At 39.2% G+C, this 21,219-nt stretch overlaps 1 protein-coding gene across 1 annotated transcript in view; it reads right to left on the bottom strand.

Annotated features, from left to right (window-relative positions):
- The window catches only part of LOC121374344 (serine/threonine-protein kinase NIM1-like), a 74,887-nt gene that overhangs the window by 23,834 nt on the left and 29,834 nt on the right, over window positions 1–21,219 (bottom strand). Inside the window, exon 2 of the mRNA XM_041501417.1 lies at window positions 441–808. Within this exon, the coding sequence (XP_041357351.1) occupies window positions 441–714 (274 nt within the window). The 5' untranslated portion in view covers window positions 715–808. The remainder of the gene's footprint in view (window positions 1–440; window positions 809–21,219) is intronic.

Raw genomic sequence — 21,219 nt, 5'->3', positions numbered from 1 at the left:
CACGACTGCAATGGAGGACTGCAGAATCAAAAAACGAGGATATACGGTCTACCCATGCGCGGGTGTAGGTTATACATCCGACAAGGGGAGATAATTCTGCAGTGGAGGTTATAACTCAGGGTCGTATAGCATTGTTGTTGTGCTAGTACAGTAAGTTGAATAAGATAAACTACAACTATTTTCAGGTGTGTACACAAGAAATTACATTTTGGAGTCTAGACTGTGGAGAGCGAAGTTTCTAGGTTTCAATGATATCTTATGTTGTGTAGTCTGCAGTTTCTTATCACACTTCTAACGTTTGCACAAGCTTAAATTGATTGTAGACATCAATCTGTCATATTTGACAGAGAAAACGTCCTCTATATATATCACCATATCAAATTTATAGTTGGAGATCAGACTAATGACAGCTCAAACAGCGTTCTGAAAGAGTTATCTACCTTTAGTGAGCGCATGGATTCCCATCTTGACCTGGGAGAAGTTTCCGGAGCCGAGTTCTCCACGGATACGGTAGAATCCAATTCGCTTGCCCAGCGTGATCTCCTTCATGTACCTCTGGTCTGTGTTCAGCTCGTGAGACAGCTGCTCGAAGGCCGAGACCTGCGGGACGGGTTTCGCCTCCTCGTCAGCCTCTGGGTCCTTCGACTTGATGGACGACTGCACATTGAGCTGTGTTGTGTTCTGAGATTCTTCACCATTCTGTATTTCACCCATCGTGCTGGTTTACTGAGTGGTCACACCACAGCTGGATCCACCCATCAAGTCAGAGTGTCTCGCGTTAACACAGACAGCACTGAAGACAGAAAACCTGCAAATAAACATAATGCATCAAGTCAGTGATTCACTTGTTAACACAGACAGCACTGAACACAGAAAACCTGCAAATAAACAAAATGCATCATTATTCAAGTCAGTGATTCACTTGTTAAAACAGACAGCACTGAACACAGAAAACCTGTAAATAAATGTAACACATGAAGTCTGTGATTCACTTGTTAACAAAAAAACTGAAAATAAATGTAAACAAGCATTTTGAGAGTACTACTAAAGCAATACATGTCCCTACTAGGCCCAACAATTTTTTGTATCTCCTAAATTCAAGGGCCATAACTTCAACTTGATATGTAAAGCTATATATACTACTCAAAAGAATTTAAGGGTCAGACGATATTTTCGACATTATTTTCTGAATGTCAATTATATTAGCTAGACCATAATGTCACGCATGGTATTGTTCCATTTTGACGAAAGTGGGTCTAAGCAACCCATAAATGAATTAAAATCCACTGTCATTGACACTGTCGACTAGTTCTAATGGCAAAAACATGCTTACATTTGCACGTAAATTAGGGTGAAAGCGAAAGGTCTGCTAAGTGCCCATAACTTGTTTTTTCACAAAGCGCTTCATTTGCACGCTTTGCATGTGTATTCCATGTTCCAAATGCTGAATTTCCGTATAATTGGAGCTTGCGTTCGTGTACGGTGCACACTCCAAATTCGACAATGGTACGACATCAACTGACTATCGAAGATCGAGAAAGGGCTATTGCTTGGCTTCAGGATGGCAATACGCAAAGAAATGTTGCTCTGAGACTTGGTGTCAGTCAGAGTGTCGTTGGCCGACTGTGGCAACGGTACCAAGCAACGAATTCTGTTCGAAATCGTCCACGTTCGGGAAGACCCCGAAGCACTACAAATAGCGAGGACCGCTACATCACCAATATGGCTCTACGTCAACGCACAACCACTGCACGCCGATTACGTGACAATCTGCGGACTGCAACTGGAACTCGAGTGTCTGATCAAACCATACGCAATCGTCTGAGAGCCAATAATCTACACTGCCGTCGCCAGGCTGTTCAACCACCACTCCTACCACGTCACAGAACGGCCAGATGTCACTGGTGCACACTTCATCTGCGGTGGCAACGTGTTCAGTGGGGTCGAGTGATGTTCACTGATGAGTCCAGGTTTATTCTCCAGTTCAACGACGGTCGGGTTCGTGTCTACAGACGTCCTGGGGAGCGCTTCGCTGACATTAACGTTAGACAATGTCACCGGTTCGGTGGTGGCAGCGTCATGGTGTGGGGCGGCATCTCTATCCACCACAGGACCCCCCTCTATGTGGTGGATGGCAATCTGAATGGAATCCGCTATCTGAATGAGATTATCCGGCCGTTGGTTCTCCCAGGCCTTCAGCAGATTGGCGGCGGGGCAGTTCTGCAGGATGACAATGCCAGACCCCACCGCGCCAGGGTGGTAACGGACTTTCTCAGACAACAAGGTATCACCAGGATGGATTGGCCAGCATATTCGCCTGACTTGGCCCCAATAGAGCACGCCTGAGACGAATTAGGCAGGAGAGTTCGGGATAACCATGCCCCTCCGGCCAACCTTCATGATCTGGGTCAACTTCTTATGGCAGAGTGGCAGGCCATTCCCCAAGAGTTCTTCAGACGTCTGATCAACAGCATGAGGCAACGATGTGTTGAGTGTATTCGCGCCAGGGGTGGATTTACACACAATTAAACGAATGTTCTAATGTGTAAAATCCATGTTTGACAACCTTCAACTTTGACAGCATGTCATGTGACTTTCTTGTATACAGTGACGTTTATTTGTGGTTTTTTGTAAATATGGAACAATAAATTAAATTTTTGGTGTAGTTTACATCATCAATCTAATACACTCTGAAACTTATTTGGTTATAAATTTTTGACCCTTAAATTCTTTTGAGTAGTATACAAATGATAAAGCTATATATAAAATTTCATCTTGATATCTCCAGGAATTGCAAAAATCCAGAAAAAAAATTCAACATCTCCTAAGTTCAAGGGCCATAACTGCGTTAAACATGGGTAAATCGCCATGAAAGTCAAACTTGATCTGTAACAGTACGTGATAAACCTATACACAAAATCTTAGCTAAATATCTGAAGGTCTTCTGAAAAAAAACGTTCGGAAAACACATTTTTACATTTCCTAAGTTCAAGGACCATAACTCTTGTCACAAATAGGTAAATAGTCATGAAAGTCAAATTTGATCTGTAACAGTACCGTGCATGATGAAACAACACACAAAATTTCAGCTCAATATCTCAAAGCCTTCTTCAAAAAACATCTGGAAAACACGTGGGACAGACAGACAGACAGACGGACAGAGATGAAACCTATAGTCCCCTCCAGTTGAACCGGTAGGGGACTAAAAATGTAGTCAGTTATTCACTTGTTAACAGACAGTATTGAACACAAAACAGGCCCGTAGGCAATGGGAAGGGGGGGGGGGGGGGGGGGGGGGGGAGAGATGGTCAACCTCATCCCACCGGTAACTTTTTTTTTGCAATATGCCCCCAGACCCCCCTAAGCAACTCTGGCGCTTCACGCCCTCGTATACCTCACCATATGCCTAAATGACATCCCCCCTCTCAAAATCCTGGCTACGGGCCTGCAAATAAACATAATGCATCAATAATGCATCAGTGATTCAGTCATTAACACAGACAGTACAGAACACAGAAAACCTGCAAATAAGCATAATGCTTCAGAGGGGTCACACTAATATGTAGAAAACTCATTGTGAATTATAATTATCAATACTCCTTTATATTTCTTTATTGTGCACATATGTTATGAGATAAACATCAGTGTGTGATTTTGAGGAGGGTCCAGGAGCCTAAGGCTTGTAAAAATCAGATAGGACTCTCTAGCTCGACTAACATACGAGCCCGCATGGCTCGTAAAAATCATGTAGGACTCTCTAGCTTGACTAACATATGAGCCCGCATGGCTCGTAAAAATCAGATAGGACTCTCTAGCTTGACTAACATACTTGCCCGCATGGCTCGTAAAAATCATGTAGGACTCTCTAGCTTGACTAACATACGAGCCCGCATGGCTCGTAAAAGTTATTTGTACAAATTACATTGATTCTTCGAAATGACACAGTCAACATATATCTCAAAATCCTGGGAAACCAGTCTTGAATAGCGATCTTTTCCATGATTTCATGCAACACATTTAGCGTATCTTCTGTTCTACTGGAGACGCATAGCAGGGCTCGCTGGGTTGGTGGTGGGCTCTACAGATTTGCTAACAAGGAGACCTTATGACACTTGAATATTATGTCATCAACGGAATATTACACTTGTATGAAATTAGTGAATGACACTCCAGCACCTACATTCATAAATCTGAATGACTAAAATGTATACACAATGAAAAATTGTATCTTAGTACAAAGCAGAGTGGAAGGGATGTTTTGATATTAATATATTAGTGGTCCAGTAATTAGATTGGCTCTAGGGTCTAAAATGGTTCTCCATCCCCTTCAGAATGTATGCAAATATCAGTCGAAATCACACTGTAAGTTTTGGATAAATTTTTATTTATTTTAAAACTGCATTCTTACATGTACTTGCCCATAATATTTTTCTACTTGTCCATCCAAAAATGTGCTTGTTTAAGTGAATAAATTAATAAAACTGGTATATGTCATGTATGTATTATATGACATTCTAGGTGTATCTTGCCAAATTCCTACCTCAAGCAATGTGAAAGTGCTGTGGCACACACAAATGAATGCAGTGATGAACTAGCTGCTGTGTATCTAACCACTACTCATTTAGTTAACATTTCGTTATTTCGAACAAATGGTACCCTGGATCAAAAACAGTTATAGCCAAAGTATTTGCCAAGTGGGATTTTTATTAACTATCATAAAAATGTTTTAGCCAAAATTAATTTGCACATTAATGTACATCGATAATATATATATATTATATATCAATATGAAAATGCATCTTTTCCAGCTAATTATGAACAAATTGGAATAAAGCCAACTCGTTATAATTTGTATATTAATTTAAAATATACACAAATCAGTTGCAGTCAGAACTCTGCATAGCCATCCAAAGATGACAGCAATAGGGGTAGAGTCAGTCAGTATATTACTTTGATTTCTAGCTGTGGGCCATGCTTTATCTCTATGAGTTGGAGGCTAGTGCCCCCAATTACCACCATCCACCCTCGCATTCAAGGCCTGTGACAATTAAATCAACAAATGTACAAAAACTTCAAAATACGGGGGGTGGGTGGGTAGATGTTTGTGGAGGGTGTTGTTTTTGCTTTTTCCAAACAGAGCTCATTACCTCTTTAAAAATAGGATTCTTCAAAATTTTGTTAGAGATTTTTTGGGTAAGAATTAGCCAATGGCTAATTTGGCTACCAACATTGCCATACCGTTCATACCTTAACATTTTTCTCTTCGTCATACTGGACCTATGGAAAAGTATCTTTCCATACTGACTGAAATTTAGAGGTGCATGATTGTCCTCATCATATTTTCAACTATTTTTTGTAACACTCATTACCAGTTCCCTGCTAAAATAACTTGCGATTGAAGTTTGGGACGTAGAGGCTTATTTGTTTTATAGACTGATCAAAAGCACACTAACTTACTATTGAGCTGAATCTCAATGAATAGAACAAAGCTAAGTAACTCTAATTTTAACTTATTTATACACAATCATAACTTGTCAACCATTCCCATTATTGGAAGACACTCACGGAAACAAGATGGTGAAGCTCATTGATAGAAATGTTTTTATTTTTGATTGAAGGCAAAATTAATATTACACAGATAATTAATATTACACAGATAATTAATAAGATAATTAATATTACACAGATAATTAATATTACACAGATAATTAATGCTGTTTTATTAAGACTTTAATATTTAATACTTCACTTGCACACGGGCAAGCCAGATCTTGTACATCAGTTGCCCAATCTGGTACCAGACAATGGTATTTTTTAACCCGAGCATATGGAAAATGTTGGACAAACAATGGAAAAGCTAGAAACACTGTAGAAAGGATTAAAATCGGGTATTGTGGATAAATCATGAAAACTTTCATCTATGTTCAAGAGTGGCTGCACACATTTAAAGGCTGTTTTACTTTTATATTAAATAATACACACTATTTAAAACACTCAATTAGGGTTTGAGCTGGATGCCAAACATTAATATTAATTTGGGAATTTGATCAGAAAATTTGTAGCCAAATTCAAGTAAAGATAATTATTTTCAGCAAGCATTTTAAGAGTACTGCTAAACCCCTACCACGCCCAATACATTTTAAGAGTACTGCTAAACCCCTACCACACACAATACATTTTAAGAGTACTGCTAAACCCCTACCACGCCAAATACATTTTAAGAGTACTGCTAAACCCCTACCATGCCCAATACATTTTAAGAGTACTGCTAAACCCCTACCATGCCCAATACATTTTAAGAGTACTGCTAAACCCTAACCACGCCCAATACATTTTAAGAGTACTGCTAACCCCTAACCACGCCCAATACATTTTAAGAGTACTGCTAAACCCCTAACCATGCCCAATACATTTTAAGAGTACTGCTAAACCCTAAGAGTAACCACGCCCAATACATTTTAAGAGTACTGCTAAACCCCTAACCACGCCCAATACATTTTAAGAGTACTGCTAAACCCCTACCACGCCCAATACATTTTAAGAGTACTGCTAAACCCCCATAACCATGCCCAATACATTTTAAGAGTACTGCTAAAAACCCCTAACCATGCCCAATACATTTTAAGAGTACTGCTAAACCCCTAACCATGCCCAATACATTTTAAGAGTACTGCTAAACCCCTACCATGCCCAATACATTTTAAGAGTACTGCTAAACCCTACCATGCCCAATACATTTTAAGAGTACTGCTAAACCCTACCACGCCCAATACATTTTAAGAGTACTGCTAAACCCCCCATTTTAAGAGTACTGCTACCATGCCCAATACATTTTAAGAGTACTGCTAAACCCTACCACTGCCCAATACATTTTAGAGAGTACTGCTAAACCCTAACCACGCCCAATACATTTTAAGAGTACTGCTAAACCCTACCACGCCCAATACATTTTAAGAGTACTGCTAAACCCTACCACACCCAATACCACATACATTTTAAGAGTACTGCTAAACCCTACCACGCCCAATACATTTTAAGAGTACTGCTAAACCCCTACCACGCCCAATACATTTTAAGAGTACTGCTAAACCCTACCACACCCAATACATTTTAAGAGTACTGCTAAACCCTACCATGCCCAATACATTTTAAGAGTACTGCTAAATCCCTACCATGCCCAATACATTTTAAGAGTACTGCTAAATCCCTACCATGCCCAATACATTTTAAGAGTACTGCTAAATCCCTACCATGCCCAATACATTTTAAGAGTACTGCTAAATCCCTACCATGCCCAATACATTTTAAGAGTACTGCTAAACCCCTACCATGCCCAATACATTTTAAGAGTACTGCTAAATCCCTACCATGCTCAATACATTTTAAGAGTACTGCTAAATCCCTACCATGCCCAATACATTTTAAGAGTACTGCTAAACCCCTACCACGCCCAATACATTTTAAGAGTACTGCTAAACCCCTACCACGCCCAATACATTTTAAGAGTACTGCTAAACCCCTACCACGCCCAATACATTTTAAGAGTACTGCTAAACCCCTACCACGCCCAATACATTTTAAGAGTACTGCTAAACCCTAACCACGCCCAATACATTTTAAGAGTACTGCTAAACCCCTACCACGCCCAATACATTTTAAGAGTACTGCTAAACCCTACCACACCCAATACATTTTAAGAGTACTGCTAAACCCCTACCACGCCCAATACATTTTAAGAGTACTGCTAAACCCTAACCACACCCAATACATTTTAAGAGTACTGCTAAACCCCTACCATGCCCAATACATTTTAAGAGTACTGCTAAACCCCTACCATGCCCAATACATTTTAAGAGTACTGCTAAACCCCTACCACACCCAATACATTTTAAGAGTACTGCTAAACCCCTACCACACCCAATACATTTTAAGAGTACTGCTAAACCCCTACCACACCCAATACATTTTAAGAGTACTGCTAAACCCCTACCATGCCCAATACATTTTAAGAGTACTGCTAAACCCAATACATTTTAAGAGTACTGCTAAACCCCTACCACGCCCAATACATTTTAAGAGTACTGCTAAACCCCCAATACATTTTAAGAGTACTGCTAAACCCTTACCACACCCAATACATTTTAAGAGTACTGCTAAACCCCTACCACACCCAATACATTTTAAGAGTACTGCTAAACCCTACCACACCCAATACATTTTAAGAGTACTGCTAAACCCTAACCACACCCAATACATTTTAAGAGTACTGCTAAACCCCTACCACGCCCAATACATTTTAAGAGTACTGCTAAACCCCTACCATGCCCAATACATTTTAAGAGTACTGCTAAACCCCTACCACGCCCAATACATTTTAAGAGTACTGCTAAACCCCTACCACGCCCAATACATTTTAAGAGTACTGCTAAACCCTAACCACACCCAATACATTTTAAGAGTACTGCTAAACCCTTACCACACCCAATACATTTTAAGAGTACTGCTAAACCCTAACCACACCCAATACATTTTAAGAGTACTGCTAAACCCCTACCACGCCCAATACATTTTAAGAGTACTGCTAAACCCCTACCACGCCCAATACATTTTAAGAGTACTGCTAAACCCCTACCACGCCCAATACATTTTAAGAGTACTGCTAAACCCTAACCACGCCCAATACATTTTAAGAGTACTGCTAAACCCCTACCACGCCCAATACATTTTAAGAGTACTGCTAAACCCTAAACCACACCCAATACATTTTAAGAGTACTGCTAAACCCCTACCACGCCCAATACATTTTAAGAGTACTGCTAAACCCCTACCACGCCCAATACATTTTAAGAGTACTGCTAAACCCCTACCACGCCATACATTTTAAGAGTACTGCTAAACCCCTACCCGCCCAATACATTTTAAGAGTACCTAAATACCCAATTTTAAGAGTACTGCTAAACCCTACCACGCCCAATACATTTTAAGAGTACTGCTAAACCCTAACCACACCCAATACCACTGCCCAATACATTTTAAGAGTACTGCTAAACCCTACCATGCCCAATACATTTTAAGAGTACTGCTAAACCCTAACCACACCCAATACATTTTAAGAGTACTGCTAAAACCCTACCACGCCCAATACATTTTAAGAGTACTGCTAAACCCTAACCACACCCAATACATTTTAAGAGTACTGCTAAACCCCTACCATGCCCAATACATTTTAAGAGTACTGCTAAACCCTACCATGCCCCTAACCACGCCCAATACATTTTAAGAGTACTGCTAAACCCCTACCACGCCCAATACATTTTAAGAGTACTGCTAAACCCTACCACGCCCAATACATTTTAAGAGTACTGCTAAACCCCTACCACGCCCAATACATTTTAAGAGTACTGCTAAACCCTAACCACGCCCAATACATTTTAAGAGTACTGCTAAACCCCTACCACGCCCAATACATTTTAAGAGTACTGCTAAACCCCTACCACGCCCAATACATTTTAAGAGTACTGCTAAACCCTAACCACACCCAATACATTTTAAGAGTACTGCTAAAACCCTACCACGCCCAATACATTTTAAGAGTACTGCTAAACCCTACCACGCCCAATACATTTTAAGAGTACTGCTAAACCCCTACCACGCCCAATACATTTTAAGAGTACTGCTAAACCCCTACCACACCCAATACATTTTAAGAGTACTGCTAAACCCCTACCACGCCCAATACATTTTAAGAGTACTGCTAAACCCTAACCACACCCAATACATTTTAAGAGTACTGCTAAACCCTACCACACCCAATACATTTTAAGAGTACTGCTAAACCCTACCACGCCCAATACATTTTAAGAGTACTGCTAAACCCCTACCACGCCCAATACATTTTAAGAGTACTGCTAAACCCCTAACCATGCCCAATACATTTTAAGAGTACTGCTAAACCCTAACCACGCCCAATACATTTTAAGAGTACTGCTAAACCCTAACCACACCCAATACATTTTAAGAGTACTGCTAAACCCTACCACGCCCAATACATTTTAAGAGTACTGCTAAACCCCTACCACGCCCAATACATTTTAAGAGTACTGCTAAACCCTAACCACACCCAATACATTTTAAGAGTACTGCTAAACCCCTACCATGCCCAATACATTTTAAGAGTACTGCTAAACCCTTACCATGCTCAATACATTTTAAGAGTACTGCTAAACCCCTACCACGCCCAATACATTTTAAGAGTACTGCTAAACCCTAACCACGCCCAATACATTTTAAGAGTACTGCTAAAACCCTAACCATGCCCAATACATTTTAAGAGTACTGCTAAACCCCTACCATGCCCAATACATTTTAAGAGTACTGCTAAACCCCTACCACGCCCAATACATTTTAAGAGTACTGCTAAACCCTAACCACACCCAATACATTTTAAGAGTACTGCTAAACCCTAACCACGCCCAATACATTTTAAGAGTACTGCTAAACCCCTACCACGCCCAATACATTTTAAGAGTACTGCTAAACCCCTAACCATGCCCAATACATTTTAAGAGTACTGCTAAACCCTAACCACACCCAATACATTTTAAGAGTACTGCTAAACCCTAACCACACCCAATACATTTTAAGAGTACTGCTAAACCCTACCACGCCTAATACATTTTAAGAGTACTGCTAAACCCCTACCACGCCCAATACATTTTAAGAGTACTGCTAAACCCTAACCACACCCAATACATTTTAAGAGTACTGCTAAACCCTACCATGCCCAATACATTTTAAGAGTACTGCTAAACCCCTAACCATGCCCAATACATTTTAAGAGTACTGCTAAACCCCTAACCACGCCCAATACATTTTAAGAGTACTGCTAAACCCCTACCACGCCCAATACATTTTAAGAGTACTGCTAAACCCCTAACCATGCCCAATACATTTTAAGAGTACTGCTAAACCCCTACCATGCCCAATACATTTTAAGAGTACTGCTAAAACCCTACCACGCCCAATACATTTTAAGAGTACTGCTAAACCCTACCACACCCAATACATTTTAAGAGTACTGCTAAACCCTAACCACGCCCAATACATTTTAAGAGTACTGCTAAACCCCTACCACGCCCAATACATTTTAAGAGTACTGCTAAACCCCTACCACGCCCAATACATTTTAAGAGTACTGCTAAACCCCTACCACACCCAATACATTTTAAGAGTACTGCTAAACCCCTACCACGCCCAATACATTTTAAGAGTACTGCTAAACCCTAACCACACCCAATACATTTTAAGAGTACTGCTAAACCCCTACCACACCCAATACATTTTAAGAGTACTGCTAAACCCCTACCACGCCCAATACATTTTAAGAGTACTGCTAAACCCCTACCACGCCCAATACATTTTAAGAGTACTGCTAAACCCCTAACCATGCCCAATACATTTTAAGAGTACTGCTAAACCCTAACCACACCCAATACATTTTAAGAGTACTGCTAAACCCTAACCACACCCAATACATTTTAAGAGTACTGCTAAACCCTACCACGCCTAATACATTTTAAGAGTACTGCTAAACCCCTACCACGCCCAATACATTTTAAGAGTACTGCTAAACCCTAACCACACCCAATACATTTTAAGAGTACTGCTAAACCCCTACCATGCCCAATACATTTTAAGAGTACTGCTAAACCCCTAACCATGCCCAATACATTTTAAGAGTACTGCTAAACCCCTACCACGCCCAATACATTTTAAGAGTACTGCTAAACCCCTACCACGCCCAATACATTTTAAGAGTACTGCTAAACCCCTAACCATGCCCAATACATTTTAAGAGTACTGCTAAACCCCTACCATGCCCAATACATTTTAAGAATACTGCTAAACCCCTACCACGCCCAATACATTTTAAGAGTACTGCTAAACCCTAACCACACCCAATACATTTTAAGAGTACTGCTAAACCCTAACCACGCCCAATACATTTTAAGAGTACTGCTAAACCCCTACCACGCCCAATACACTTTAAGGGTACTGCTAAACCCCTACCACGCCCAATACATTTTAAGAGTACTGCTAAACCCCTACCACACACAATACATTTTAAGAATACTGTTAAACCCCTACCACGCCCAATACATTTTAAGAGTACTGCTAAACCCTAACCACACCCAATACATTTTAAGAGTACTGCTAAACCCCTACCACACCCAATACATTTTAAGAGTACTGCTAAACCCCTACCACGCCCAATACATTTTAAGAGTACTGCTAAACCCCTACCACGCCCAATACATTTTAAGAGTACTGCTAAACCCCTAACCATGCCCAATACATTTTAAGAGTACTGCTAAACCCTAACCACACCCAATACATTTTAAGAGTACTGCTAAACCCTAACCACACCCAATACATTTTAAGAGTACTGTTAAACCCTACCACGCCTAATACATTTTAAGAGTACTGCTAAACCCCTACCACGCCCAATACATTTTAAGAGTACTGCTAAACCCTAACCACACCCAATACATTTTAAGAGTACTGCTAAACCCCTACCATGCCCAATACATTTTAAGAGTACTGCTAAACCCCTAACCATGCCCAATACATTTTAAGAGTACTGCTAAACCCCTACCACGCCCAATACATTTTAAGAGTACTGCTAAACCCCTACCACGCCCAATACATTTTAAGAGTACTGCTAAACCCCTAACCATGCCCAATACATTTTAAGAGTACTGCTAAACCCCTACCATGCCCAATACATTTTAAGAATACTGCTAAACCCCTACCACGCCCAATACATTTTAAGAGTACTGCTAAACCCCTACCATGCCCAATACATTTTAAGAGTACTGCTAAACCCCTAACCATGCCCAATACATTTTAAGAGTACTGCTAAACCCCTAACCATGCCCAATACATTTTAAGAGTACTGCTAAACCCCTACCATGCCCAATACATTTTAAGAGTACTGCTAAACCCCTACCACACCCAATACATTTTAAGAGTACTGCTAAACCCCTACCATGCCCAATACATTTTAAGAGTACTGCTAAACCCCTAACCATGCCCAATACATTTTAAGAGTACTGCTAAACCCTAACGACACCCAATACATTTTAAGAGTACTGCTAAACCCCTACCATGCCCAATACATTTTAAGTGTACTGCTAAACCCCTACCACGCCCAATACATTTTAAGAGTACTGCTAAACCCCTACCACGCCCAATACATTTTAAGAGTACTGCTAAACCCTAACCACACCCAATACATTTTCTTATCTTCTAAGTTCAATGGTCATAACTGTTAAAAATGGGTAAATCGCCTTGAAAGTTGAACCTGATCTGCAACAGTACATGAAAAAGCTATATACAAATTTGCAGCTCAATACCTTGATAGCTACAGACAGATAGACAGACAAACAGACAGAATGACCGAGACAAAACCTATACTACCCTCTGGTTGCACTGGTAGGGGACTGAAAATAGCTACTCCTACAAACACAAATTTTATTTAATGAGCTTTTTTACGAATTAAAAATGGTATACTAGTATCTTCACCAATTACAAGTTTAGTATCTTTGTTTTCACATTTAGTGATTTGATGAATGACAGCTTCAACCCTACTTAATCCATATCTTGATGTCACACTGTTCTTCTAATTGGTGATTATTATTTTAAAATCTACAGCTATGATAAAATGCAATTTTAACTTTTTGTGTCTGTTCAGGGATTTGAACCCATTACTGACTGAACTTGGACAATGAAACAAGTACAGTTTAGTCAACAAGGCCACACATCCGCCTTATAAACGTGATACTAGTGATAATAACGAAGATTGTTGAATCTATATTAAAAAATTAAAGATTACATGTTTGGCAGTTTTATCACGCTTGGTATCAGTGATCCATTGCTGAGAATTTATCAGCTCAATTGTTCAGGTCCGAAAGAATGCTATGGTTTTGTGTTATCCATTTTTCTTTGCCGTTCTTTTTTTCAATGAAATATATAAATACTAGTTAAGTTGGTAGTCATGTAAAAAATTTTTAATGAACAATGGATTAAGTTGGAAAATGCACTTGAAAAGTGTGGATTATTTTTCACAATTATTTTCACAACTATAGATACATATAAAATAGAGAGAAGCAGAAGTTATATTCCAATGACTTTTGTTTCCTGGGGTTTCTTTAACACAAATATTATCAGAATTTTAGTATCCATTACAAACATCACAAGTTGGAGACTTCCATTAAGTAACCTAATATACAGAGATGAATGAGTATGATTTTAACAGATTCCATAGAGCTTAATGAAAGAATATGTTTATTTTATACTTTAAAAAATTATTCAGTATTTAATTAATTTCAAATACAGTAGTAAGCTAATGATTTCATTACAAAAGTTTGCCTGAATTATGATGTATTTTAATACTGAAAATCTGTGGCCTGTAAGCAACTGGTTGAACCGACTTAGATCTTAAAGGGACAATTAAGGCATCTGATCTGGTATGCATTTCAACGATATATAACGCACATTATTGCTTAATACCAACAAGTATAATCATATAGTTAATTGATAAAACACTTAAATGTGACGGCTATTATATATAACGGGCGCAGCCATTTTGTACCATCCCAGTGAATACGCCCTCTGGCGAGCTGGTGGTTACGTAATGCCTAACGTGTCACGTCAGGAATTAGTCTTCGAACTGAAGAAACAAAACATACCTGATTTTTTGCAGATGCATCGCAATGTTCTGTAAGAATATCCATCCCAGTAAGCCGGCAACATAATACAGTTATTTCAACACTTTGACAATGGTGGCTTATTTTGTATTGAAAAATAATATATACTTGTTTTGTACATAAATTAACCCACGTACTGAAATAATAATCGGAGTGTGTTCTTGGTTAATTGGTCTTTTCTTTCCGTGGCCTGTACCTGTGGTTCCCAATTGGCAGGTGTATATTTAGACGGTCCCCAAACACTGTGTCTAGACACACTAAAAAGATGTGCCTCTTTTATTAAGATCACAAGGTATTGTCTGTTAGCCGCGCAGATGCCCCTCAAATTGTAATGGACATTATCACTTTATTACTGTAAGTAATTCTGTAAAACCCTTGATTAAGTAGACTTTCCCATCTAAAATCACAAAACTGACCAATTACGTAGTTCCAAAGAAAAGAAAATTATTACTTGGGTATCGTGAGTGATCATTTTTGCTTGAACATACCCTACTCCATTTCGTTCTATTGATGCAAACTGAAATATATTTAGTTAAATAGTTTATTATACTATCAAGTCATTTATGTTGTTTTACAAGTCAGGTTGATGAAAGCAAAGCGCCTTGTCGTAAATTAGAGCGTTTGTTTACACTGTGCTTAAGAGGGGTTGGACGGAGCTGACATCACTTCGCCCCAAGCTATACCACAGGACATCACAAAAACTGAAACAAAATGCCTGCCCCCAGTTAGAACAAATAGTCATGTTTTTTTATTAATTCTAAAATTACACGCTTTTCATTTGTTAAAGTATCAGTATATGTTGGTGGTCCGGGTATTCATCTTTCCAACACATACGTCTCTTGTTTGAGTTTATCCTCCCTTCAATGGTAACCGTATTGTATTTGTAAAATATGTAGACCTGCAATAATAAGATAGGGATATTTTAATAAATGTACCAATTAACCAAGTAAAAGATGTGAAGTCCGTGGTGTTGACAGCTTCTATGCCAGATGGTTTTCATAAGTGATCAGGTCTGCATGTGACATTGGCCAACTACACACTGGATTTCACTGATAGGTGACCCTCAACAGCATGTTACCCGTGTTTTCGTGAAGTTCGTCACATATAAATTTATAACAGTCAATAACCGGTCACAGAAGAGAATGCGTCATTGTACATATTATATTTGGTTAAATACTGATAGATAATGTACACCAGGTATTCATTTTTCTGCCATTGAGGAGCTTTACCAAACACAGTAATGATGCCCGACCTATTCCCATGTTTCTGGGATCGATCCCCATCCATGGGCCAATTGGGGTATTTCTCGTTCCACTCAGTGCACCACGACTGGTATATCAAAGGTTGTGGTATGTGCTATCCTGTCTGTGGGATGGTGCATATAAAAGATCTCTTGCTACTAATGGACAAATTAAGAGATTACCATATGGGTCTATTTGATCCCACAAATGTCGGTGCGGTTGTTGAGTTCAAGCCCTACACCGATGTACATCTGAACAGTGGCACCTGCCATCGGTGCGGTTGTTGAGTTCAAGCCCTACACCGATGTACATCTGAACAGTGGCACCTGCCGTCGGTGCGGTTGTTGAGTTCAAGCCCTACACCGATGTACATCTGAACAGTGGCACCTGCCGTCGGTGCGGATGTTGAGTTCAAGCCCTACACCGATGCTGTTCATTGCCATGACTCGGCACACCTCCCAGACAGAAGGTCAGCTGTAATTAACCTACCCGTGACACCCACTCCAACCAAATGAATGAATGAATGAATGAATGTTTAACGACACCCCAGCACGAAAAATACATCGGCTATTGGGTGTCAAACTATGGTAATGCAAATAAATAAAGTGATGATCAACATCAATATAAAAATTCAAGACAAACAAAAACAGTGTAAAGAACTGTGCAAAAACACAAATATCACAGAATTTTACGGATACTGAATTTTACTCAAAACTTCAATTTTGTGCTGTACTGGCCATTCTCAAAGAGAATGTTACACCCCTGCACCACGGTGAGGTTACAGCACACGCAGGGGCCCACTCCAACCAATGTAGTATTGCAGGATCTTCAATCCCAAGTGGATCAAGAAAGAAAAAGAAAGAAATGTTTTATTTAACGACGCACTCAACACATTTTATTTACGGTTATATGGTGTCAGACATATGGTTAAGGACCACACAGATTTTTAGAGGAAACCCGCTGTCGCCACTACATGGGCTACTCTTCCGATTAGCAGCAAGGGATCTTTTATTTGTGCTTCCCACAGGCAGGATAGCACAAACCATGGCCTTTGTTGAACCAGTTATGGATCACTGGTCGGTGCAAGTGGTTTACACCTACCCATTGAGCCTTGCGGAGCACTCACTCAGGGTTTGGAGTCGGTATCTGGATTAAAAATCCCATCCCTCGACTGGGATCCGAACCCAGTACCTACCAGCCTGTAGACTGATGGCCTGCCACGACGCCACCGAGGCCAGTGCCAAGTGGATCAATGCCGTGACTCGGCACATCTCTCAGACAGAATGTCAGCTGTAATTAACCTACCCATGACACCCACTCCAACCAATGTAGTATTGCAGGATCTTCAATCCCAAATGGATCAATGCCGTGACTCGGCACACCTCCCAGACGGAAGGTCAACTGTAATTAACCTACCCGTGACACCCACTTCAACCAATGTAGTATTGCAGGATCTTAAATCTCAAGTGAATCAATGCCGTGACTCGGCACACCTGCCAGACGGAAGGTCAGCTGTAATTAACATACCTGTGACCCCACTCCAACCAATGTAGTATTGCAGAATCTTAAATCCCAAGTGGATGTAAGCATAGAAAATGCTTGGTAATGGAAAATTAGTATTGCCTTTCTCAATACTGTTAACAGTTTCAAAGGCTGTTGATCAAATGTCAGTATCTAAAGCTGGCTAGTCAAACCTTACTATGAAATTATTTTCCCAATATATGGATCACCAAATCACTATCAATAAGGAGTTATTTGATTGGTTATGGTAGGTGTAATCCACTTATCTTGTTGGGAATATGATGTAATTCAAATTAGACCAAAATGCAATGTGATTTTTACACAAAACAAACACAGCTGAAGTACTGATTAAAAAGTTATTTTTGCAACATAATTCCTTTGAATTGCTTTATTGATTTTCTGTAATTGAATAAAGGAGTTTTAAAGAATTACCCTGGAAGAAAATTAAATTGTGCACAATGTATAAAAGTGGCTGGTAATAGTCTTTGGTGTATAAAGGGAATTGTAATGGCAGCAGCTTAATGAAACCTTGCAGGTAATAAAGCGAATAACCGTAGTTTTAAAAACACCATTCCGGTTATGTGTTCCGCTGGCAAGTCGTGTAATGATAATGTCTAGAGTTTTTAAAAAAGGAAGGAAACGGTTTATTTAATGACACACTCAATACATTTTATTTACGGTTATATGGTGTCTGAAGAGTTTTTAAAAAGATCATGCTGCAAATTAGGAGAAGCTTTTGCGACAGCTGTGAGTTTCTCTTCTCACTTTCGTAATGACCATATCGAACACCTACCAATAACAGCTGTCACAAGGACCATATCGGACACCTACAAATACTGTCACAATGACCGTATCAGACACCTACAAACACTAGCTGTCACAAGGACCATATCGGACACCTACAAACGCTAGCAGTCACAATGTCCATATTGGACACCTACAAATACTAGCTGTTATAATGGCCATATTGGACACCTACAAACACTAGCTGTCACTATGACCATATCAGACACCTACAAATACTAGCTGTCATAAAGAAAATATCAGACAACTACAAACACTAGCTGTCATAATGACCATATCAGACACCTACAAATACTAGCTGTCACAATGACCGTATCGGACATCTACAAATACTAGCTGTCATAATGACAATATCAGACAAACACTAGCTGTCACAATGACCATATCGGACACCTACAAACACTAGCAGTCACAATGACCATTTGGACACCTACAAATACTAGCTGTCACAATGACAATATCCGACACCTACAAATACTAGCTGTCACAATGACAATATCAGACACCTACAAACACTAGCTGTCACAATGACCATATCAGATCCTACAAATACTAGCTGTCATAATGACCATATCAGACACCTACAAATACTAGCTGTCACAATTACCATACGAGACACCTACAAACACTAGCTGTCACAATAACCATATCGGACACCTACAAATACTAGCTGTTATAATGACAATATCAGACACCTACAAACACTAGCTGTCACAATGACCATATTGGACACCTACAAACACTAGCTGTCACAATGACCATATATGGGAAGTCCAAAGTAAACTGAAGCAGTTCAAAGTGACGGGCATGGAAACGAAATAGTAATTACACCTGCAAGTACAGACAAAGAAACCTGTTTCATTGGCGATGGCACAGTTTTATGTTATCGATCTCCAATGTAAAAGTTAGTTTGTTTTGTGTAACAACACTGTTGATTGATTAATCATCGGCTATAACTGGATGTCAAACATTTATTACGGTAATTCTGACATGAAGACTTCAGAAGAAACAGACTGCATTTTTGATTAGCAGCAAGGGATCTTTTATTCACATTTTCCCTGATGTCCAATGTAATTATAAGGCAGAAAATTTTAATAACTAATTTTGGACTGGTAGTAATTATAGAAAATAAAATATACTAAAGACCACTGTCCTTGAGCTGTTTTCTAGTCAGTTTTCAGCAGGAAGAGGGAGTGATCACTCCCGTTCCCCTCCACACTCACCAGGAAAGTGGAGTGATCACTCCCGTTCCCCTCCACACTCACCAGGAAGGGGGAGTGGTCACTCCCGTTCCCCTCCACTCTCTCCTGAATAGATTTTAGGACAGTGACAAATTGATCACCTTGCAATTAAAATGTTTAATACATTTTATTTAAAACTTCACAAGACAAAACAAGAATTTTATTCTCTTATGACTGAAGTATGGAGAAAAAAAATAAAAAAATAATTTACAAAGTTTTTTCTGTAGTGAATGGTCAACTCGCCCCATAACAATTACAAACATGCCCAGTGATTGGTTAATTCACTCCAGTTAACGATCACCACACCTTAATTTCATTTTAAGTACATCCAAACAAAATTAACATATTTTGACCTTATTATTAATACCTTCAAGTTAGTTTAGTCTCAGTAAGAACTTCAACACTACTTTTATTTATAAATATAAATATACATTACACAAAGGTCTTCACATAATTATATAATTATTATTTTTAATGTAAATATTCAAATTCATATATAATTATTATTTTTAATGTAAATATTCAAATTCATATACAGGGCACAATATTTCACGCGAACCGCCGTTCTGTTCGCGTGTTGGTTACGCAAAATTAAATTTACGCGAACCGCAAATCGGTTACGTCATGATTTGTAAACGTTCAGAAATTAAAACTTGCAAACTTCACGATTACAGGAAGTTTATTCATGCAGACATACTACTGGTATTCCGACAAATGTTTTAGACTGATTTTTAGATACTTGATGCGCAGCAAACCAGTAAGCAACGTTATATAGCAACAGTTGTAACTTGCGACCAGTCTACAGTTTTAAAACAGTTTTAAAGAAATGTGCTCGGACCAATTGTAGACATACTATTGTATTGGCTATAATTTTACATATGTTAAAAACAGTTTTAACGTAAACAGGAATCCAAAAGTGTCAAAAAAATTTAACAATACTAACATCGCATAATGAGCTTTAAAAAACCCACATTTGGAACGTCACTGTAGTACATAAGTACCATCGATGAAGTGAAAGTAGCATAGCCACCGCAAATCGCAAAAAGGAATCCCTACAAATGAGTATTTATCTATTTCAAAGGCGTAGCGCTCATTACGCACGTGCGTAATGTAAAAACAAAATCCGGGAATAGGTCGAGGCTGTCTGTAATTGTTCTATAAAATATTCTCTTAAAACTGATTCGAAAAAAGATTTTTAAAAATGCATCTACAGGCGTTCTGAGTTTCAAACTTTTCACAGAGGGAGGCCCCCCGAATCTCCCCGCTTGGGCACGCCTTTGGCGTGCGTAATTCTAAGAAAATTTCTGGCTACGCCCCTGTATTTTGTTTCAGTACTGGGGCTAATATTCAGTTCTTTTATAATATTGTAAACTTTAGCAAGCATTAAAGACATTTTCTTTTTTATTGTAAAATGTTTTCTTTTGTATTTGTTTTAACATTGTTTCAGCTAAAAACTATGTATTTAAAATATAATTTCAACGTAATTTTGAGGTAACCGATCAGATAACCCATGGGTTATGCAAATATAATTCACGTAACCGAACAATTGGTTACCTAGGTAAAAACCACGTGAACCGACTTCCAGTTACCTCAGATTTCGAAATATTGTCCCCTGCATATACAGATACCCTTGTTTAGAACAAG

Source organism: Gigantopelta aegis, chromosome 6 (assembly GCF_016097555.1).
Source record: "Gigantopelta aegis isolate Gae_Host chromosome 6, Gae_host_genome, whole genome shotgun sequence".
Classification (NCBI taxonomy): Eukaryota; Metazoa; Mollusca; class Gastropoda; order Neomphalida; family Peltospiridae; genus Gigantopelta; species Gigantopelta aegis.
This window is presented reverse-complemented; position numbering and strand designations above follow the sequence as displayed.